Here is a 24,051-nt window from a genome sequence, read left to right as displayed (position 1 = left end):
AAGTTAAATGAATTCTACATTTTATTTCAGTTTGATATGGGAAAATACGGAAGAGGATTACGGCCACTGAAAAGAAAAAAAGTTAACTGATTTTTTATTTTATTTTATTTCAGTATAGTATGGGGGGAAAGTCAGAATTCTGACTTTAATCTCAGAATTCTGACTTTAATCTCAGAATTCTGACTTTAATCTCAGAATTCTGACTTTTTTCTCCGAATTCTGACTTTAATCTCAGAATTCTGACAATAAAAAAGTCAGAATTCTGAGAAAAAAAAGTCAGAATTCTGAGATTAAAGTGTCTGTCTTTTTCCCACGTTAAACTGAAATAAAATTTAAAAATCAGTTAACTTTTTTTTTTTTTCAGTGGCCCTAATCCTCTTCCGTAGTAATGTACTGTAGGGTACTTTGGACAAAATGTATAGAATGCTAAATGAGCTTGCCATACCAGTTGTGTGTCGCTGAGTGCGGCTCTGTGTAAAGAGGTTGGTTGGATGGTGACAGTTGCTAGCTTTCACTCAACAAGGAAGTAGAAGCTGCCGTGTTCCGCAGACGGAACAAAGGTCCGTGGTTTGGTGTAATCGGTAAGTTGATCAGTAGAAATGTTGTGGTGAATAATTCTTGACAGAACGCAGAGCATCGATCCCAACAGTCCGTATTGATGCGGTTAAGCTAGCTGCTGTTTAAACTTTGAACTTAATTATTGCCGACATCTCTTTGAGGATTGACGCAGGAACTCAGAGATTTTCTACCGGTTTTATTTTTATCTATTCATTCTGTATTTAAAGCCAGTTTGGGCCATTTCAGAGATGGGTCATTATACATAACAAAGCAGGGACGTGTCGCTTTGTGCTCCACGCGAGGCAGGAACATCTGAGACGTCCTTCCCTCTGTAAACACCGCGACGTGGACAGGACATTGTAACAGGAGGAGAAAAGCTGCTGTTCCACTTTCATTTCATCTCCATGAAGGGTTTCATCCCGCGGCACCTGTCAGCCCGGAGCTCCAGGGCTTAAATCCGGACTCATTTCTCTTCTAAGATTTAAACATCGATTCAATGCAAGTTCTCTCTTTTTTTTTTTTTTTATATTATTCATGCAGGTAACATCAACTCCAACTTCATTTACCACATTTATCTATTTTTGTTGGATGTATTTATATAAATCATTACTAGTATAGTCAGGGGCGGATTTAGGAAATCTGGAACCCTAGGCAAAGACAGACATGGGCCCCCCTGAATTGAGAAGACGACACATAAAACAGCTCATTATACAGATACAGAAATTTTAATAGAATAGACATACAATATTAGTTCTATGTTTTTTTCCTCTTTTCTTAACCCTTTTTTGTTGTTTTCCTCTCTATGTTTTGTATCGTTTTGCTGACTTTTCATGCTGTCTCAAAAGGAATGACCGAGAACTAAGATCACTTAGCTGATTGCTCCTTCCTGTGTAAAAGGAAAAGTGTTTTTTGCCTTACACTAACAGATGCTATACTTTAAAATCACATTGATTCTTACCTGGCTCTGATAGGCATCATTCCAAAAAAAGTTAAAAAAGAATCCAGGAATCTTTTTAAATTCAAAAAGCTTCCTGGATAATAAGCGAAACATCTTCAAACTTGGAAACAAGGTCCAGTGGATTGTTTTTTACCTTTTTTTTTTTTTTTTTGGAATGACTATGACCTGGATGAATGAAGATCTTCATCAGTATAGGCATCATTCTTCTGCAATTCCGTCCCTGGACCAGTTCCTGACTCCTCCTCAATTTATTTTTAATCTTTACTCATAAAATCCCTCAAGCCTTTGGTATCATCTTCCCTTTTTCTCTTTTCTTATCTGTGCAGTGGACTTCTGAAAACCTGACATTCATAGTTTGCAGCGAAACAAACTTTAAAAGTTGCAGCCCGCCGTTGTCCTGGTCAAACCATTTTATGTTTGGTGTGAGGAGTTCTAATGGCCCCTTATTTAAAGAAAATATATTCCATATACCTATGCATATATAAATATATATATGTGTGTGTGTGTGTTTATATATGTATGTATATTTATGTAGTTACTCTAATATTAAATATTTGTATCACAAATATTTTCTAAAAAATTACTTCTGTCTGTAGTTTTAATGTTTAGAGTGTCAATTTTGGGACCCCTATGTCCTGGGCCTGGGACAATTGACCCCTTTGTTCCCTCCTGTCGGCTGGCGTGGTTGTAATGATACTAAAATGTCAAACTCCATCATCGATACAATGGGAATAAAAAATGCTAAATAATAAAAGTAATAAAAAATATACTTATTCATATGAAAAATATTTATAAATCTGACTAACTGCTTGGACAACTTGAAATAAAGATTTCTATTTCCCTATATATCTGTAATGGGAAGTAGCATAATGTTTGTGTCATGATTTAACCAATTTCATTTTGCATTTTGTTATCATTCACATCAAATTGATGTCAACGTGTTCTGATTGCCACAGGCATCATAAGACCGGATTTGTTTGTCAGATTGGATGCAAATTAGGATCCCGTGTTTCATGGCTGAGAAAATTAGGCTTCATTTAGCATATTAGCTGGTTACTGTGTACTGTTCTTCTGTTCAGTGTTTAGAGAAAATGTAGCATAAAAAAATTAACTCTGACTTCTCTCGTCTTATGTTTAAAGATTGGATATCCCATACTGTTGGCTTGGATTGCAATATTTGACAGTGATTTGCAGGGTGACAGTATGTAAACACTTTACAGTACAGTATTTTATTATTTATCTTTTAACTCTTCACTATTATGTTATTTTTATAAATTTTTTTAAGGTCCACGTTTGTGTTACCATTTTTTTCTACATCTGCCGTAAACGCTAGAATTTCCCAATTGTTGGACAATGAATGGATTTCTTATTCTGTTCTTTATGATACTGGAGTAATCGGGTGTCAGTTCAGTCCTCTTACTAAGGCCCTGGATGAACTTCCCAGTAACTGAAGGTTAAAGAAGACTGATTGCAGCTTTTATCATTTCAAAATACTCCAACAGTACTTGCCAATAAATGCTGGTTATATACTGAAAAAGATGATTATTAAAAGTAAACAACAATCACAATAATAACAACAACAAAAAAGCTGTTCTGGGTAAACGCCAAGCACTAGCAGTATCGCCCTCCTTCTTTGGGTTTTATTGAGGATTGGTGCTGCTAAAGAGCTCAGACTGTATATCTAAGTGTTTAAAGCCTTTGGTATTGATATATATTAAGATTTTTTTGTATATTCAGATTATTTCTGGGCTTCTGTCAGATTTCTTACCTTTGTTTCATCTGCCTCATCTATGTCTACCTTCAGGTGTCAGCCATGTCTCTGTTACGCTTCCATGTCCCTGCGTGTCTGCGGTAAGATGAAGATGACTTCCTACAGCGGACCTGTGTCTCTCTGAAGCTGATGGTCTGATTTGGAATGCAGAGCTGATTTTAGCTGCTGCTTCCCACATCGGCACATCTTTGGTCAAGCATGGCTCCTGTTCCTCCTGGGATCCGGCTGCTGGTGTCCTTCAACAGGGACCAATGGTAGGACTCATCAAGGACACTGTCTTAATGAAACCCCTGGTGAAACTTCTAGAGGTAGCAGAGGCAGCAACAGGAGTTTAGATTTGTGTTCTCACCAAGTATGTTTTTGACAGGAACAACGGAAAGTATGAACTTGGGGGGAAAACAGGAGCATGCAGAATAAATCTGGGTCAACTGGAACAGAAACGTACTAGTCACATCACCACATTCAAAGCTAGTCTGGAGCTGCATTTCACCTCCTGTTGTTAAAAGTCTCTTGATAATAATAATTTATGACTTTGTTTTAATTTAGTGAGGGAATATCAATTAACACAGTCAGATAAACATGAATCAAATGAAAGCTTTGCTGGGAAAAAAAAAAACACCATTGAGCCAGCGGTACTTCACACACGGCTATGCTGAGAGAGGGCTGCTGCGAACGGGCTACCGTTACCCCTGACTGCATTTAGCCTCAGAGCTCCGCTGGTTGCCACGGTCCTCTTAACATCAGAACTTTTTTTTAATTTAGAAAATGTGCCATATAGTGAAGCTAAAAGTATAATTTTCTCGCCTAAAATTATCTTAAAATGTACTTTTATAGAACAAAAGCAACAGAAAAGTGAAGTTTTAAGTCAATACTCTGAGCTCGGTGAGCGCTCCCCTGCAAGCTGCTGCCGCTGCAGTGCATGCTGGGTCAGCTGACAATTTAGAACGGACAAGTCTGCTCTGATGCATGCCTGGTAAAGAGGAAGGGCTAAGAACAACATCCCGGGACCCTGTCATTTCTTGGTCTTGTGTTCTTGTAAATTGGAACAGTGCTGGGGCTGATGATATTTCACAAGCACATGAGAACCCACAAGTACACATATTGAGAAATGACCACTTCTAGCTTTGGTGATGTGAACCAATCAGAAAAGAGGATTTGGATCTGCTAACAGCATCTCTCTCCTTTATGTTGTGTTTTCCCTGCAGGTATCGGGCTCTTACCTTCATCCTCACCTTCCTCCTCTACACTAGCTTCCACCTCTCCAGGAAACCCATCAGCATAGTAAAGGTGATATTTGTGAATTTATACATACTGTAGATGTTGTTTTAATCTCCTTCCTGACTGAAGACAGCCACACCTCACTGCCCCTGAGCTGCTGTCCTCAGACATGCTCCTCATGTAAACTCATCATCCAAAGCCAGAAGAAAAGTGAGGCCATGCCCACATGGAGGCATGATTAGGTTTAACTGCAAATATATTTTGCCGTTTAATCTGTGTATCCAAATGAAGAGCATAAACAGTCATTTTTAATACAGGTTCCTGAGTGGAAAGATCATTGAATCGCAGTTTTATTTTTCATTGTGAACAATCATGCTTTATCTCTTTATTTTTTACCAATGATGTTTTAGCTCAACTTACCTCTGTAACTTACATTCCGATAAGTTTCTATGAATTTTCAATGAACACTGAACTCTTTCAGGGGGATTTAGATCAAGAGGACTTTCAGGATCATTTAAAAGAGGGACATTATTCTCCTGGAGTGAGTCCTTTGTCTGACATTTTTTAGAGCATCGCTTCAGACCTCCTTCATTTTGTTGCTCAGGGAACATTTCCAGGATCTTCTTGTCATTCAAGTAAAGCTGTAAGCAATCTGAACTTTCCAGATTAGAGTTCAGGTCTCATTAGAGCAGCGGTCCCCAACCACCGGGCCGGTCCGTCGGTCATCTGGTATCGAGCCGCACAGAAAAAAGTATATTTAAATGTATATATATAATTTATCGACGATCAGAGTCTGACTGATGTTTTATTTTGAAAAATATAAAAAAAATTACGGTATTCTCTCCAAATTACATCAGTCGGTGCATCTGTGCCTCTTGACACAGGTTAATTCAGTTCAAGACTCATTCTATCTATAACATCCTATCTTTGTGAAGCGGCATCTTTTGCGGTTACAGCGACCAAAACAAAGCTACGGAGCAGACTGGACATCAGGAGCACACTTCATGTGTCATTGTCTCGGATTACGCCTAGATGGGACCGGCTTGTTGTATTATTTTTACGCTGTTTGCATTTGATTTTATGCCAGTCCTATCATTTTACTGGATCATATTAAATTTTGGACTGGTCTTTTAAAAAGCTGAAGTAACCGCTTGAAGCAGGATCCTCCTGAGAGGGCCCGCTGTTCAGCCCACCCATCCTGGCCTCAGAGCAGCTCTTCTGTCTTTGCCATCAGGTGGGCTTGTTCATGTGAATGCCTGAATAAAATGATGTAAATGTGATTCGTGCAAAGATTTGGACCGTTCAATGCTCATAGTCATAACCTTTGATTACTTGATGAACAGGCGTCTGTTCTGGTTCTGGTCTAGCTCATATTTCTTTTTAGACAAGTAGAGGGTTTTATGTAGAGTCAGTTTTAATTCTCTTTGAACAATTTGAAACATATCAAATCTGTTTATTGTTTTGAAGGCTGTCATTTAACATTTTTGCCTGATAACATGAGAAGACTGACATCATGACCATGCAGCTACAGCAGCTCTTTATCCAATGGAAAACCTATAAAGATAAATGGCATTGGTGTGGAGCTGGGCTTTACACAGGTGTTCATGGTATTTACAGTTTTTTAATTTGTGTTGTTTTTCTCCCCCTAACAGAGCGAGCTTCATAGGAACTGCTCATCTGCCAGTGAACTGGCCTCTGTCGCTTTGGGCAGAAGTGGGGGCCGGGAAGCCCCTCTCCCTTCACTCCACACAGATAATGAGTGCGGCTGGAAACCTTTTGGTATTTATCTGCTCAATTCTATGAAAAGGCTTTATTTAGGGATTTATATTGAGAAATGCATGTGTCTGAGTAAAGGCTGATTTTCTTTACTTTTATTTCTATATGTGATGGATGTTTTCCACCCTCTGGTCTGGTCAGATTAAGCTCCTTTTATCAGAGGCAATGTTGTTTATTTTATTTGTCTTATCTTAGAAAAAAGACACTTCAATCTGTCAAATTTTATGAGGTGTTTCAGCTTTAAAGCTTCTGTGATATGTTTCACTTGGCTTTGAGCCGAAGCACTCTTTCCCATTGTGGTTACAAAGGCTGTCCGTAAACTGAGACGACACTTAAGAGACCCAGGACATTTATTAATGTAAACACTTTATATCTTCTGTCTCATTATTCTGATGTCCAGTAAACCTGTTTAGACAGTTTTGAAATCAGAAGAGATCCAGGTGTTCTGCTTTAGAAGCATCCTGCTACTAGAATGTCTTACTGAAAGCACACTGGGAAAAAGGTAGATCGCTGTACTTGAACTTGTTGAATCCATAAAACCTGTTGTTTAACCTGTTGCTACAGCAATAAAGAGCAGTCAATATTTGGAAGCTCTCCAGCAGTTTGTGTAGAACAGTTGTGCTTTTGTTCTGAAGGTTATTGACACTAAAGGCTTAAACACACCGGTTGCGTATGACTTTTTAGTCTGAACCGATTTCTGTCCATGTCACACTGACTTCGCATAGAGAGGGAGGGTGAGCAGATCTATGTTTTCACTTTTGTCTCTGTTTCACACAAATTACAACAGTTTCACACATTTGACTTGGACAGATTATGTAAAGTTATGCAAAATACATAAAAAAAGATAAAGAGCCACTGGTGCAGCTATAAAAAGAAAGCCCCAATTGTACAGTAAAAAGTCTGTGCAGCATCTCAAACCAGAACAGATAAAGAATGTTTATATGCCTATATTAAAAACACGAGATTTACGTCTAAAAAAAAAACAAACCACAGCAATAAACACTGTAGGACAGTTTATATGCTGACTGAGGCAGAAAGGGGATTTTTCAAAGTGAGATCTGTGAAGTTTATGGAAGTTCTGAGGGGAAAGTGATGCACTTCCCTTACCTGCGCTGTCTGCACCTGGTAATTAAGAATTTTTTTTTTGTGAGGATATATCTGTTTTCTATCCTCCTGAACTGCTTTCATGGGTTAAGTTTTCTTTTTTTTTTTTAATATATTTCATTGATTGTTTTTGTACTAGTTTGTCCCGGTTGCTATATACGCGATGTGCGACTCCGAACCGGACTGTTCCAATGACTGTATGCTTGACTGATTTTATTTTGGATTGTCCCCCAAAGCGGATGCATTTTACTTTGTAACCGTATCTCTATTTCTGTTAGACCCATGAAATTGCTGCTGGATTGCTGCATAAAGTAGACCTGGAGTCTATGTCTGTCGGAGCTGCGCAGGCCCTCTTGCTGAAAATCGTGTCAGGTGTCCCTATTGATTTTTAATGAGCGCTAAACGCCACGACACGATTTTCTGTCGGATCGGGCGCATAATCGGATTCGGTGTATTCTTCCCTTAAATGTGTCAGCAGACACATGTGTGCAGTAGGGTTGTCACGATACTAAACTTTTCAACTCGATACCGATACTAAGGAAAATATTCGATACTCGATACCATTTTCGATACCACAAGGATAAAAACAAAGACTCCAAAAGTCTACTGAAATATTTTCATCAATAAATAAAATACAATAAATAAACACAATAAAGGTTGTATGCTGTGCATAATATTAAGCAAGCTTGATAAAAAACTTAGAAAATTCAAATTAAGTGTACCTTCCTTGGCTATGCTTTGCACACATAACAATGACACTAGCCAAACCAGTTAAGAAACAAAAATAATTTTCAGCAGCTGCACCTGTTACAAAAACAAAGTCTGAAACTGAAAAGAGACAGAATTATTCAATCACACAGTGTTCAGAAAGTGCATTGTCCTCTATTCTGCACTTTAGATGAATGACTGCTTAGGTGCCACTGGTGACGGCACTGTATCGATACTTTTAAAAACGAGTATTGTATCCGGATACAACATTTCAGTATCGATACTTTTTTGAGTTTCGATACTTTTGACAACCCTAGTGTGCAGCCCTGTTGGAAAGAGTGTTTCTGAATTCAGTAACTGATTGCTTCCTGATTCTGGTTTAACAATGATTGTTTGAATTGCAGATAAAAGCAACTACAAACAGCTGTTAGGAGCCATGGACTACTCCTTCCTCTGTGCCTATGCCATCGGGATGTATCTCAGGTGAGACATCGGCGTGAGCCAAACTTGTTTTCAAATAGAAAAATTTACATTGATTCAGTCGATTATGAACAGAGAACAGCAGTGTTCATCTCTGCTTATGTCTCCTTGAACCCCAGTCGGCCTCAGCAGATGGCCGCTCACACAGAGCCTGGTTCTGCTGGAGGTTTCTTCTTGTTAAAATAGAGTTTTCGTCTCCGCTGTCACTACAAGCATGCTTGCTCTGATGGATTGCTGAAGAGTCAATGAGTCGATGCAATCAGCTGGTTTTCCTAGTATTGCCTTGAGATGATGTCGTTATATAAATAAACTAAATTGAATTGAATTAAATGTTAGATTTTTAGAGTTGGGAAAATAGAATTGGAGCCTTTTCTGAACTGTTTTTTTAAAGGTATAATGGAGGATTTTTGCTAATTTTTTAAAAGACCCGCCCTCTCCACCATTAAACATGTGTGGAAGCATGCACCAACCTATTTGTCCTCATGCACGCTCTTTTTAAAAGTGGCTGTTTGCATCGCTCATACAAGCTTACTTTCCAAAAGAAGATTTGCAAATTTTCCTTTATGTCAGACTAAGTAAACATATCGCTAGAATGATTGACAGTTAGGAGGACCACTTATTTTGGTGATCCATCAATAATAAGTTTCGTCACGCTTAACCCTCCTGGCGTCAAGAGGGGTGATGGGGTCTATCTCCAGCTGTCTACAGGCGTGAGGCTGGCTACACCCTGGACAGGTTGCCAGTCCATTTTGGTGATCCACCCAAAAAATAAACATCCTCCTCTAAACATTTATTCTTATGGAAGTTTTACTGAATACAGAGATGTAGATTTTTAAACACTTCAGAAAAGGGGTAAAAAATAAAAGTAACAAATTAGTTTACATGTAAAGGAGTGAAATTAGTTTTTGATTCTTTATTAAATCGTGACATGCACTGAGACATTTTCTCCAACTGGTTACCGGGTTTTCACACATCTCCAGAGGTTTTTGTTTTTTTACACACTCATCTTTAAAGAGTCTCTAAAAGCTTTATGGTTCTTCTTCGCTGCTGCTAGTAAACTGAAAGCTTCAGTTGTCTCTACTGATTCTCTGACGGTCTGGAGCGGCACACCGCCATCCTATGACCTTTTATATCCGTGATTCTTGAGATAAGAGAAAGCATGGTTACAACTTAATTGTTTACCAAGTTAATTTTCCTAAATATGATAAATAATATTTTGGAAATATAAACATACAGGCTCCCAGTTGGAACAGTTTTGGTTTTTCTTTTTCATTTTTGGACCTGAACTAGAACAGGTCTATTATTATTTTATTTCATCATTATTTCTTTTTAATAAACCTATAACTGATATTTTTACATTTTCTTTGTGATTTAATGATATGCATTACTTAAACATAAGCCTGTATATTATTACCTCTGTCCAGTGGATACAAAATCAGGATTAAACAGTGGAATCTAGAAGTGAAAAAATATGCAGCACCTTGAGAAATGTCCTTTAACAGCTCTTGTGCCCTTGAGATTGGACATATTTGCCTTATTAAGATAACAGCTTCAGGTCAGGGTTAACTGTTAATGATAAACTTTAATATAAAAAACTATTTTGAACTTTAATGTCATATGAAAGAAACATAAAACTTTTGTTTGAGAAAAAACAAAGAAAATCTGTAAAATCTTCATATCCCAGTTTTTTTTTAAGTTCACTTCAATAAAGAAACATTAGAAGAACATCTGACTCCTCCATCAAACACATACCAGCTTCAAACTAGGACTAAAGGAGTGGGTGTTATCCTTAGTTCTGTTTTACTCCTAAAGAAAACTGTTCCAACAGCAGCAGCAGAAATCTTCTCAATGAAAGCTGTGAATCAAGCTTTCAGAACATAAATGAATGTGACCCTAATATATCTTTGCTGTACCCCCCCCGTGCAGTGGCATCATTGGGGAGCGCCTACCTATCCGGCTGTATCTCACAGTGGGAATGCTGGCCAGTGGGCTTTTCACCTGCCTGTTTGGCCTCGGCTACATCTACAACATCCACAGCCTGGGTTTCTACATATTTGTTCAGGTGAGACCCGTGTAAATGTTTTAATGTTTAATGACCCTTTGACTTCCTTCACCAGTGTCAGAGCGGAGCGTGTCATCTATGTGGCTACTTGGACACTGTGGTCAGAGGTTCTTAAGATGGTTTGAGTACAGAGTAAGCGTCTATAGTCAGAGGAACAGCCCACAGTCTGCTTCACTGCTGCTCCCTAGTACCTTAGCTTATGTTTGTTTGTGAATAACTCAGAATGTATGAAAATTCCACTGGTAAAATCTTTACCAATATAAACATGTTCGTTGGAAAGTTTAGATTCTCCACAATTCAATCCCCAAGTTCATTTTATGGACACTACAAGCACCAAAGCACATTTAACACAGATATTGCAGCATGTCAAAATATAAACAAACAAAGCAGCCACAACTACATACTTTTGAAGGCATCCAGAAGGAGTTTTATAAATCCAATCTTCAATTCTTTATACTCCATTCACCCGTAAGGATCCACAGATTAAAAGTAATCCAGCATATTCGTAATAAAAATATTCCATGATGAGAAAATCGCTCATAACATCTGTTGTTGACTTCAGAAAAGTTAGCTGGTCATAGCTAATGCTCTGTATCTTGCTAATATTTACTTCCTACTACTTATTTCCTCGGTTGTTAACCATGTTTGATATGGTTATTTACATTTTCCTCTTAAATACAAGACAAAGGTGTCCGCATCTTTTTATGACGTGATTTTAGTCAGATACAGTCACTGAAATCTCACTTCCGGTCACTTCCTGTCAGCCAGTGAATCACCGAATAACGCCATATTGCACCTCATAGAGTCCTGCTATTATTGGCTAAGAACACGTTGGCTGTTGGGCTTTGTAGCTAATGAAATCAGGTTTCAAACAAGCCTACACATGGCGACTTTAGAAAAAGGCAGACCCCGTTTTGCCGTAACAGTCGAACACACAGCTGCTGCTGGATCAATACGCTTAGCTCCAAGCTGAGTGATGACAGCGGCCCTATTTTTTTTAAGTTTGGACACTGATTTTTTTATTACAATTTTATTTTTTATTACAATGCCTAAGGCTGGAAAAAAATACAGCTTAGAAAAGGCAGCTGGGCTTGTTTTAGCTTGAAAAGCAGCAGTTTCACTATCTTTTATAGATTTTTATGTTATTATAAGTGTACAATTCTATATATTGTTTTATACACTGATTCTGAAAAAAAGTGGGAAATACTTGCTTCATAAATATTTATGGCCATCAACATTCTTCAGTGTTATTCAATGGGTCAAATAGCATTTGGCACATTTAGAGATTTTTGGAGACGCTGGTGACACCAACAGAGCCCCACAGCTCTAGAACTGTTGTAGCTAGAGATCTGAAATTTTCTGCATTTGCGGTTGACATGACGTATAACAAATGAAATACAACAAGACTTGGCTTTTTCGCAGGCATGTCTTCATTACTGCTATTCATAAAAGACCTATCATTTTTGAGAATAAAAAAACTACTTTGAGTCATATTTGAATTTTCATTTATATATTCAGAAACTAGAGGGTGTTAGCTGTCAAATAATGTATTGCACACGTGATTTTGGCTTACAGTTCCTAAGTTATTTGCTGTTCCGTCAGCGTATGCAAAATAGAATTTCCCAAAATGAGGTGGTTGTTATTAGATACCAAATCCAAACAAACATTGGTTTTGCATTTCCTTATGTTGATGTCGCAGATTTGACTGATGCACATAAAGGTCGCTAAAGCAACTTGCTAAAATAAACATAAAACCTTTTTGTTTTGTTATAGGTGGCCAACGGGCTTGTTCAAACCACTGGCTGGCCCAGTGTAGTGACCTGTATTGGCAACTGGTTTGGAAAAGGAAGGTAAGATGGAATAAATAGAAGTAAAGATGGGTGGAGCTAAATGGGCTGATGGCATATGTGTTTACATCTTAAATGGTTAATATTGGACCTTTGTGATGTTTTTGGCAGGCGTGGGCTCATCATGGGGCTTTGGAACTCACACACCTCAGTGGGAAACATCCTGGGTTCTCTAATCGCTGGGTACTGGGTCTCATCTAACTGGGGCCTCTCCTTCATTATACCTGGCCTCATCATTGCAGCCATGGGAGTGATTTGTTTCCTTTTTCTTATTGAACGTAAGTACTTGTTTGTATACATGTAGCGTTGCTCTTTAGAAATGTGGTCTACCTTTGGTTTTTAAACTTCTGCCAGTTTAGGTTGGACATGCAATGTTAACGTGTTGAGCATTTCAACCTTCCTCATTCAGTGTTTTTCCCTCTGTAGATCCCAATGACTTAAAAGGTGTTTATGCTCAGAACCTTTGTCCTGGAAATGGTGTAAGTAAAGAATTATTATTTTTTTTCTTTCAGTCTCCTTATGTGTTTTTATCCATTTTAAGTAATAAATAACTTTTTCAGGTTTCAGCCAAAAGCTGGAATGGAGCAAATGGACATTCAAAGGTTTACCTGCAGTACAAGGACAACAAAACACAGGTGTGCATCACTGTTATTACTTCAGAGGCGGTATGGTATGTCCTTGTGAAACCCTGACATCGACAAAGTCATGATATATTCAACATTTACTGTATAATTTTTTACTACAGAAGTGAGGTCCGACTAAACATTTATTTTGCAGAGAGCATCTAATAAAAATGATACACTAAGGTCCTGCAAGGATTGACAGAAGTCCAGCTAATTGATGTAATTAGTACTTTTTAATTTTTTCTTCCTGAATGTCCTCTTAAAAACTGCAGGACAGGTGAAATAAACCCAACTAAAAGGTTCTGAGCTGATGAGTCTGTTCCACATTGCGAGGAGACATGCAATGCTGTGATGAAGTGAAAACATACAGTAAAGGCTGTTTAATTTTTTAAATGATGCAAAAACACTGTTTCCTCCATGTTCTGTTGTAGGCCTACAGCTATCTGAAGGAAAGTCTTCTGAATAGGAAGGTCAGTTCTTTCAGTGTTCAGAGTCTCTTAGGCTGGGTCTAAATGAGAGTCTTTATGGTCACAATTTTACAAATTCTGGAATTTGGCTCTGAATAACTCAGCTGTCCAGATGTGATAAATAAGGTTCATGTGATCCAGGCAACATTTGGATTCAGCCTCGAGGTTTCTGGGAAATCCTTGGGCAGGGTTAGCTCCCTTAGATTTTCACCCACTGTGATTTTCTTTTGCCTTCTGTCTTTTTTTCATCATTTTCTAATCTCAGTAGCCATTTGTTTTTTCTATTAGGGGGCTTAGTTTTTTGGTAACTTGTGATTTGTTTTTCCAAAAACATCACAAAGGTAAGTTGTGATAGTTTAGGTATTTGGGACCAGTTTACTTCTTCTGTGATAATTAAGGGCACCACCAGAGGGCAAACTAAACCATTAGACCTGTTGATTGAGACTCACCGCCATGTTTGGGATCCTTGTGGAGCCATAATGGACCGGACCAATGCGTCCCAACTGCCGGCTTTGTTCCATTCATAAACAGAGGAACCCTTGTTGGCAGCAAAGTATTGTAGTCTGTTCACTGCAGAACTGGCTGAGGTGATAAGCCCACCACCCACATCATGGTGGAGCTTTGCTGCTTGGTACTGTACAGTATGTTCCACCACTTCCTTCAGTTTCCTCTGAGATATTTCAGAGGTGGGACCCTAGGATTTACCTCACATTTAGACAGGAAGTCTAATCAGTAGGTTCTTCTTTTGTCTGTGAATCTCAGTGGAGACCAGGGTTATGCTTTGCTGCTGATTTCTAATGATTTTCTTAAGATTTGCTTTAATTTATTCTTCTAGAATGAAGAGATCGAACATAATCTGGGACTATTTTTAAAAATCTTTTAATCATTCTTTAATCACAGTTCAATTGTAGACATTCATTTGGACTTGATTATCCTCAGCTATCCATAAAATTTAAGGTAAATATCACTTTACCAACACGACCAGTACATGTTCCTGCAACATTTTAAAATCCTGCAATGACTTTGGGTCCAGATATTGTTAGTTGTTCTTCTGGGGGATTTTTGGCCGTTAATCATCATCTTTTCCCGTCTGTAGCTTAGTAGCGGCTCATTTCCTCCTGCAGTGCCTGATGTGTCCTCTCTCTACCCTGACGCAGAGCTATGACACGGAGCTGCTGCTACCCCGGGACTCCGTCTGTGTCCCTGCGCAGCCTGTTGTGGTAGTGAAGAGTGAGTCGGAGCCGTCTGCCATCAGCTTCATGGGAGCACTGCGAATACCTGTCAGTCACACATAATTGGCTAAATTAGTCATTACTGAGTGCTAGGGTTAAAAACATGTCATCATCTAACTTGTTTGCTCCTGCAGGGAGTGGTGGAGTTTTCTCTGTGCCTCCTCTTTGCCAAACTGGTCAGTTATACCTTTCTTTTCTGGCTGCCCCTCTACATCACGAAAGCAGGTGAGTAGCAGACTTGGGAACCTTGTTTGCTAGGCTTCTCTGGAAATGATTAACTGTTTCAATTTTCTTCGCTAATGCTTCATGTCTGCAAGCTCACCTAAATGGAGACACTGTTCTCCCAAATGGTTTGCAATATAAATACTGAGTGAGCCGTCAGGGTGCGTGTGCTCATTGCAGGCAGTCAGATGTCTCCTTACATCCTTCTTTTGCTGTGGCTCAATCCACTAAAGCTCTGAATTTTTGCTTCTCTACTAACGGAGGGCGCTTCTCCTGCTACAGAGCATAGACGGTGGTTCTGGTTCCCTCCTCAGGCGTACTCTATACTTGCTGTAAAGACTCTTTTATTTAATAACCTAAAGATTAAAACTGATCTACCTTAAAGTTGAGGAAATAGCCCAGCATCGTGGATTCCCATTCTGTGAAATATAAGCCTGATGGATCAAATCTATCTCTATTAGTCCTTTTTATTTATGAAGAAAGACAAATAAAGCATTTATGAAGTAACCAAACTGGAACCTGTTTATTCTGCTGTGTTCCCTGTTCAGCTCACCTGGATGCAAAGAGAGCTGGAGATCTGTCCACCTTGTTTGATGTTGGAGGAATTGTTGGTCAGTGACTTTTTATTTTTATATTCCCTGCTGTTGTTTCTCTCTTTCCTGCATGAACATTAAAACAAATAGGTGAAAGTATTCCTAGTGGAATGACGGCTGTGTTTATGTGCTACATTTACGTATAGGAGGGATTTTGGCAGGACTCATCTCTGATAAACTGGGGAAGAGAGCCACCACATGTGCTGTCATGCTGCTGCTGGCTGCTCCTACGGTAAGCTGCCATGTCTTGCGGTTTTTTGTATTTTGCTGCAGTATTTTCCTTCAGCTGTTAATTTTTAAAATAAACTTTGTTTCATCGAGCAGTGCAAAGCAACATGCTTTAGATTGTTTATTCTCAGTGAAAGACATCATGCTGCCCTCCTCTCTAATGTTGGTTTTCTGGTCCACAGCTCTATGGCTTCTCAATGATCAGCCAGTTTGGTCTGGGTCCAACTGTTGGTAAGGAGCAGCCATCTGCTTTTATTAGATTTCTTTGTTCCCGGTAGTTATTTGAAAGCCATACCCTTGATTTTCTACATATATCTTAGTGTGAGGCTTTTGTTTTCTATATGCTTTGAAACTAATAGAGAAAACACCATGGGAAGGAAAATTTGACGATGGGTTTGTTGCTTTTTAGGTCATGAATCACAGAAGCATCAAACACCGCCTGAGATGCAGCAACAGAGCAGGTCAAATAGGTTTAGAAAACAGGGAGACAATTGGTAAAATATCAGGTCTGCTCCAGCGTCATCATTGCAACAATAACTAGGAAAGCACTTGGAGAGTGCAACCTCCGCCAAGCTGCACATTTTGCCCCATAGCTAAAACTCGCGCATGATATAGATCCTTACTAAATTTAAATTAGTCTTTCCTTGGCAACTGATAAAAGGGTGCATAAAACCTGTTCATAAGTTTTCAATTGATAATTTCTAACAGACCAACAACATTCCATTTTCTTCTGTTTTTGTTCTCCTTAAAATACCTCTAGACTTTTTGAGTCCGATGTTGAGGCTGTTAATTGGCACTGCTGCTCTGGCTTAGTGGGGAACTGCTTATTCTGCCAAATCTGATAATCTTAGAGAATCTTTTAAAACATATCTGTATCCAGTTTATGATCTGGATCAAAATGTAATGGTTTGTCCTTGGCATGTAAAACAACTTTGATAAAAATTTCATGAAATCCCTCCATAGACAGTAACAAAACATATTACCTCCTTGGCAGAGGTAATAATTCATTAAATTTTGTTATGAAAACCTTCAAATTGTCTCATGTTTGACCAGTTCTACCCAAGCTATAAAACTCTGGCAAACATTGACAAAGATTTGGTTAAAAGAGAAGCTAGATAAGTTTCATAGATGAAACTGAATTATGAGCTTAATTAAGTGTTGCATTCCAGACTGGCTTTACGGAAACGTAAAATTTGATACTATTTTTCTTTTTCTACGTGAATGCTAACTTAACTGCATTAATATAGATAAAATCAGGAAAGACTTCTTAAGCATTCTTGTCATAAATGTTTGTGAAAAACATTAAGACTGCTTTTCCCACTGGATATCCTCGGTTTGTAATGATAGGGGGAAAAAAAATCAATTTTAATATCTGTGTTCTTAAATGAGTCCTTAATACAGCTTGCAGCTCAGTTGAAGTAAAGGTTTAATGGGAAACCCATAGTTAAGCTGTCTGTGGTTAGAAAGGCAAAGTTTAGGAACAGAAGTTTGACTGGTTCTGTGTTCCGCAGGAATGCTGTTGGTGAGTGGGGCGCTGGTAAATGGACCATATGCCCTCATTACAACTGCAGTGTCAGCAGATCTGGTAAACATTTAAAAACCAAACCCTTTTTTTCTAAATCCGTTTTCTGTCATATATAAACAACCCTATATTATTCTGTCTTTATGCATCTTTGCTAACAGGGAACCCATAAAAGCCTGAAAGGCAACTCCAGAGCTCTGTCCACCGTTACCGCCATCATTGATGGGACAGGATCCGTAGGTCAGTGCCACTTGGTTTCTCTTTGATGAAGTTTATTTCCCACCTAGACAAGCAAGACATCAGTGGTTCATTTGATCTGAGACTGATTTAAAAAGTAAAAGTCATGCATCTAGATCGAATACAGTGAAGAAGCCAACATGCTAGTTGGCTTAAACTTAGCACTTTAGCCATAGCGCATATCATTGGTACATCCATCTTAGCGTGAAGCGGTATGAGAGCTAGAGACTGCAGCTGCACATGTTTAATGTTCAAGCCTCTGTCAAACCTTGACCGTTTAGACCAGTTCATGCCTGACGTACAAAAAAATCTGGCAAAAACGCTGGCATATGTTGGATAAGTTATGGGAATGTCTTGTGTAAGTTATAAGCACGCTGAAACACGCTGGCACACATCGACATACGGCAAGTACGTCATGCTCAAAATATCTTGACCTACCTGTAACGTATGATGCCATACGTTACAGGTAAGTTATCTGATCGTTGACATATGTTAAGTGTAAGTTACTCAGAAGTCGTGCCCTTTAGCTTATCCAAAAACCTATGAGTAACTTGTGCATAACTTATCAAGAACTTATCTCCAACACATATCAAAGGTATTTGACGTGTTCCAGACGACCGCTGAACGTGTTTCTAACTTAGAGCTACCTTTTAATGGCGCATTGGCAGCATTTTTGTATAAAAGGGGGTTCACAGGAAGAAACAGTCAGTTCCTCTAGACTTCATCCGCAGGAAGGTGAGTGTAATGGATCCTCCCTGCATTCATGCCCAAGGCCTGCTTCCCCTGTGTCCCACAGTTCTCGTCTTCAACAAGACGAGAACTGTGGTAACAATAGTAACAGCTGTAACCACAGCAACCGTCCTACTTTTACCAGCCTGTCTTCCTATTTTCCACTTGGATATTGAAAACAAAACAAATCTGAGTTAGAGAGATTAGCCACTAATTAGCAACACAACTTAGACTCAATTCTGAGAGACAAACAACTGAACTATGTTTATATGTTGCATGCATAGATTGCACAATAGATGATAGAACAGTGGCCCTAAATAAAATGCCTGCAAGGAAATAAAAGGAGGAACCAACAACACCTGAGGTTTCACTAACTGAAGCAAAATTACTGGAAAAAAGGACATCTGCTTCAACATTAAGGTTCATTTTAAACCGCAGCCTTAGAGACAAAAGGCTGCACCCTGCCAGTGAAGTTTAAGGCCGTATGACCATCAGTAAAAAGAATCATTAGACCTGCAGAAAAGACTGTAAGAGCTGAAACAGGTATTTACAGAAAAATTAAGCCCCAAGGTGGGGCAGAGACATGCTAAGAAGAGTATGAGAACTCAGTGTTGCCTAGTATGCTATATTTATACCAGAGACACCCAGTTAGAGCTCGACCTCCACAGAGACAGAATAGAAACAGGCTTTGCTGCATTTTGACTACCACTGTCACCCGGGAAGGAATGAAGCAGAACAATATACCTAAATGTCAACTGCCTTACAGGAAGGGCAGCTAGGTCTTCAGTGAAAGCTCTACGTATGTCTTAAAAGTAAATGTTTTAATCAATGTTAAACCCAAAGGAATGATCTTTTCTGTATTTGTGATGATAGGTGCAGCTCTGGGCCCCCTGCTGGCTGGCCTGTTATCTGCAGGCGGCTGGGATCAGGTCTTCTACATGCTGATGACAGCGGACTTCCTGGCCTTGTTGGTGAGGTCATATTTTGTTTCTAGTTTTGAGTGATTGTTGTTATACACCTTTCATAATTCCTGTATGAAAGAAACAGGCTGTGGAACAACCAATGAATACTTGTTTTGGTCTTTAGTTGTTTATTATAATGTGATCAACTACAGGTTGTTTATTAACTGATCTTTTAACTGATCAGGTTTGTTGCCAGGTTTGTGTGTCTAATTTTTTGACTTGCAGAAAATGATCTTAAAGAGTGAGGTTACTTTTATGTGTGCATATAACTGATTAACTAGCTGATTGCGTAATGCTACTGGCTATAAACCATTATGTGTTCTGTGGTCATTGCATAATGTGACAGGACCTGCTGCATGTTCTACAGCTTGGATTTTCTTTCTCTTATTGAATTCAAATTGTCTTCTAGAAGAGACAGTTAAAATTAAAGCAAATAAAAAAAAATAATTTCTGTCAATTCTAATTTGTTTACAACAATCTGGGGGGGAAAAAAAAGAAAAAAAAATGGTCTTGAGATTTTCATTTTAGGCAGCATCATTAATTGGTATTGTATGTAGTTGTAGGAAATTACAGTTACAGGAAATAAAGTATTTTTTTTTCTTAATGCTTTGTTGGAAAATTAGAAATACATAATTCAAGGCTACCAATAATAAGCTCAATAGGAAATGAAAATTTCTCTCATGTCAGATAATGAGATATTTTTTGTGCTTTTAATTTTCTTCTGCTGCATAACTTTCTGCTGTGTTTGTGAAATGTGTTTTATCTACTTTGTTTTAAAGCTTTTGTTACGGCTGGTGACGAAGGAGCTGTCCTCATCTAAATCTCATCCAGTCTCTGCTATGGAGTGAGTCAATTTTCTTTTAACATCAGGCCCCTCAGGATAACAAGAAATAACTCGCTCTCTTGTGTGTGAAATGGAAATTTCACACACAAGAGAGCGAGTTATATATCCTTACGGCTACTTTCCATTGACTTCCATTCATTTCCATTTTCTTTCTATGGCCTAATCCAGACTCTAACCATTTCCAGTGCATATCTTACCTAAACACAATTCACACCTTAGTCCTAAACCTACCCACCAACCCAAGAGGAGAACCTTTTCTCAAGGAGAACGTCATTGGTGCCCACAAGTACCTATAAGTCCCACAAAATCTTGAAAATTCCTTGGAAATTGATTTTATATTGCGCCTACAAGGTAGCAACTATTTAGCAACACACACAAACTGTTGTCTTGCTATAAATAGTGTTTTGCGTTTACTTTCAATCATTTTAAGCCCTTTCTATGCCCCAACCCTGACAATAACCCTAAACCTAACCATAACCATTGCATACCTAACCATACCCTAAATTCAGTTCACACCTTAATCATAAACCTAAACTGTTTAGAAAATAGGAAGTGAGGACAGGCAAATAACCCGATTTTAGTACAAACATTCCTCAGTTCAATGGTTCTCACTCCAAAATAATAACACATACTAACTGAAGCCCTTATGAGTTGGTTTGATTTGATGAAAGACAAATCTATAGACTGAAATCTATCCTTTAAATGTGTCTATTAATGCTGTCTATTTCCTTATGTCCTCATCATATCAGTCCATTCAGCCCCTTAGCAACAGCTTTGCAATATTTATGAAAGAATACTTCACTCTCAGGAGCGCAGGAAATTCCAGCATGGTCGTAGGCTTGAATGCCACCTGTGCCAGAAGTCCAACTGGGAAATTTTCTCTCTATTAAATATTCCATAGTCAAGAATGAGCCTTTTTATGAACTATGAAAACAGCCTGGAAGAAAAGCTTTTCAGCTCTCAAAAACATACAATGCAGTGATAGAGTTGGTTCTTTCCTGCTATTACTTCAACCCCCCACCCCCATCAGGGGCCTGGGCAGCCAGGCCAACAATTGCCCTAATGCCCCCTTTCAGAGGCTTATACCAGTACCAGGTGTTGCAGGCTACCAAATAACCCAAAACGACTCCCCGTTCTTAAAGGACGACGCATTCTTCTGGTTCAATTTGCATGTTTTCTAAGCCAAAACAAATTTTTTGGCTACTATATAAAGCTTCAAACTCAAAGCTAATTCTGATATTTTGAATTAAAAAAGGAAGCGAAACGCATTCAAACTTAAAACAAAGTCCTGTGGATTGTTTTTTATGACCTGGATGACTGAGAATCTTCACCAGCAGCCTAAAATAAAAAGCAAATCAGTTAGAACATGGAGGTCATGTGATATCCAAGCACGGAGGTCAGGCGCTTTCCTCAGAGTCAAATATTAGGCCACACTGCAAACGCAGAGATTTCATATCATTTCAAGAGATTGATCAGCACGTTTGATGTGGCAGAACTTGAGCTTTGAGTTCTAACCTTAACCTGCCAGAATGCATGTTTGGCTTAGTTAGGGCAGAGATATAGAAAGACTTTGTTCTCCATTACAAATGTGCTTCGATCCTAGGTTGCCATAAATGCCCCAAACCAGGTGGAAAGCCTTTCCTTACAGCTTTGAAGTGATAAGAAAACATGTTAAACCTGTTAAATAATAGGGTCTTACTAAATATGTGTAAAGGCAGACAACTGAATATTTAGTTTTCATCTTAATTAAAAGCTCTATTAAAGCACTTATGAAGGGAAGGGTCTCAGTACTGTCGTTTAGGCTTACAGCATGAATCTAATTGCAGTCTGTGAGTACAGAAAACAGAATGTAAAAAACAAAGTATCAAACCTTTTTAAACACTAAACGATTGTCCTTCATGACTTCCAGTCAGTTCAAAAAAAGATCACCATATTTTTTGTGAATTTAAATGTATTTAAAGGATATTTCTCCTCTTCACAGGTTAAAGGAGCACTGAACACTGGCTACACCACTACTAATCCCTTCTGAAAGTTGATGGCAGCACAATAAGAACTGTGAGGGGGAGGTGAATCCTTCCGATGCTCAGGCAGAAAATCAGTAAATCAGTCCTGTTTTTTTTTTTTTGGGGGGGGGTAGGGGGTTATGGTGTATATCTCAGTTGTGTCTGAATCTACTTGGGCCCTTATATTTAAGTAATGTCCTGCCAGTCGGACCACTGAGTGCTCCATCCCTCTCACTGGCATTTATTTTATGCTTTTTTTTTTATTTTGTGTCATTCTATTTTGATGCAGCACAGACATCTCTGTATACACATTCACCAATTGGTCAGTAAGGGCCAACCTGCCTTGACGTTTTCTATTTGGTAAAGTGAGCCTGTAGCTCTAGAAGTCTGATGTCGGCATGCCTGGGAGAAGCTCCTCCTCGCTGGTTTCTACATGATGTGCCTGTTTCATGCAAAGCGTGTTTAGCATGTTCCAGCAGCTGATGGATGAAATAAAGCTGCTGGTTTGAAGTCATCTTTGCCTTACTACACCAAAGAGCTTATGGGATCCATTTAATGGCTGATTGGAATGGATCTTAATCTGTGTTTATTTCTGATTATTATTATCCTTGTAATGAGGGAACCAAAGCTCTATTTTTCTAAGCTGCTAAAAAGACCGTGGTTTGTCCTTGTGGTGGGGGGGAGACGGCTGACATATTGTGAATGTACCTGCCGGATCAGAAGGTTGGCTTTACCAACTTCATGGGTTAATTTACTTGTGCTTTTCTGTAAGGTTCTTTTTTTTTTTTTTTTTTTTTTTTTTTTTTTTAAACAACATGCACGTTGTAATTAAATTGCAACTTTCCCTTTTTTTCTAATTGTTATTTTTTTTAAATGATCAGTCCTTTCCTTAAATATTTCTGAATCTGAAAAGATCTTTTGGTATTTTTGATTTTATCAGTTAATTATTTATGTTCATTTATGTTAATTTATTGAACACCTGGAAAATATTTTTCATTTTTAGAAGGAGACCACATTTTTATTTATTATGTGATGGTGTAGGACTTAAGTACTTGAAATGTTGCGTGCCTTGTATGAAGCAATTGCAGATTATTTTTTTGTTTCTTTATTTTTTGTTGTGCGGGAAGAAAATCACAAAGGTATAATTTCTAAAGATGATTATTAATGAGAATTTCTGGCAAACATAAATAAACTTGTTTGTTCTGGGACTCTGGTGTTATGATGGTCTTTGTTGGCAGCAGAGGAACTGCTAACGTCTCAGATCTACCAATAGAGACGTTTGAAAGTCAGCTCAGCCCCCCAGGGTCAGAATAGAGCACCCCTGGTATCACAGGAGACACAAACTGGAGACACAGAGCCAAGTCACCTGCTGAACCAGAATCAGATGGATTTCTACCATTTCATATAAACATGTAAATTGATTCAGACAAAGACTTACTTGGTCAAAGATCATGTTTACAAAAATTCTGAGTGCAGAAAAATTGTCTGTCATTCACTTCAGAGATGCTATTATTAATCTAAAAAAGAAAATCTAATTAATAAATCTCATACAATACATCTACAAACTATTGACAGTGCTGCACGTGTTCTACGTTTTTTGTTAAAGTCTTGTGTTTAACTGTATTAATTTCCTTCCTACAAACTACATATAACACCGAATTATCTTAATATGGAAGAAGTTCTTTTAAGGTTACACATGTAATAAAAATAAACTAAGAATTCCCATTTACATAAGTATTCACAGCCTTTGCCAATCCACCTTTGGCAGCAATATTAGCCTCAGGTCTTAATAAATCAATTTGATGCCAAATAGCTCTGCACAACTCCGGACCATTTCCTTTTGCAGTATATCTCAGCTCCATTAGCTTGGTTAGAAGTTATCTGACCAGCCATTTTTAAATAGGATC

At 38.4% G+C, this 24,051-nt stretch overlaps 1 protein-coding gene across 3 annotated transcripts; it reads left to right on the top strand.

Annotated features, from left to right (window-relative positions):
* Positions 1–441: 441 nt before the first annotated feature.
* On the top strand, positions 442–23,352 carry slc37a1 (solute carrier family 37 member 1). 3 transcript variants are annotated; one of them, XM_038294158.1, is made up of 21 exons: positions 442–581; positions 3,321–3,541; positions 4,493–4,574; positions 6,158–6,284; positions 8,498–8,576; positions 10,500–10,635; positions 12,409–12,485; positions 12,594–12,760; positions 12,909–12,961; positions 13,043–13,117; positions 13,537–13,575; positions 14,730–14,852; positions 14,939–15,029; positions 15,575–15,637; positions 15,766–15,851; positions 16,030–16,078; positions 17,359–17,432; positions 17,531–17,609; positions 19,209–19,306; positions 20,077–20,141; positions 22,123–23,352. In XM_038294158.1, exons 2-21 carry the CDS (start codon positions 3,486–3,488, stop codon positions 22,136–22,138), a joined length of 1,635 nt encoding a protein of 544 aa, XP_038150086.1. In that variant the 5' UTR covers positions 442–581; positions 3,321–3,485; the 3' UTR covers positions 22,139–23,352. The 3 variants fall into 3 exon arrangements, with proteins under 3 accessions (XP_038150086.1, XP_038150084.1, XP_038150085.1); XM_038294157.1 differs by lacking the exon at positions 13,537–13,575 and adding an exon at positions 2,657–2,717 and having other exon boundaries at positions 487–581; XM_038294156.1 differs by lacking the exon at positions 13,537–13,575.
* The last annotated feature ends 699 nt before the right edge of the window (positions 23,353–24,051 follow it).

Source organism: Cyprinodon tularosa, unplaced genomic scaffold (assembly GCF_016077235.1).
Source record: "Cyprinodon tularosa strain WSP-4 unplaced genomic scaffold, ASM1607723v1 ctg335, whole genome shotgun sequence".
NCBI lineage: Eukaryota > Metazoa > Chordata > Actinopteri > Cyprinodontiformes > Cyprinodontidae > Cyprinodon > Cyprinodon tularosa.
The sequence above is the reverse complement of the archived record's forward strand: the minus strand, read 5'-3'. Positions and strand labels throughout refer to the sequence as shown.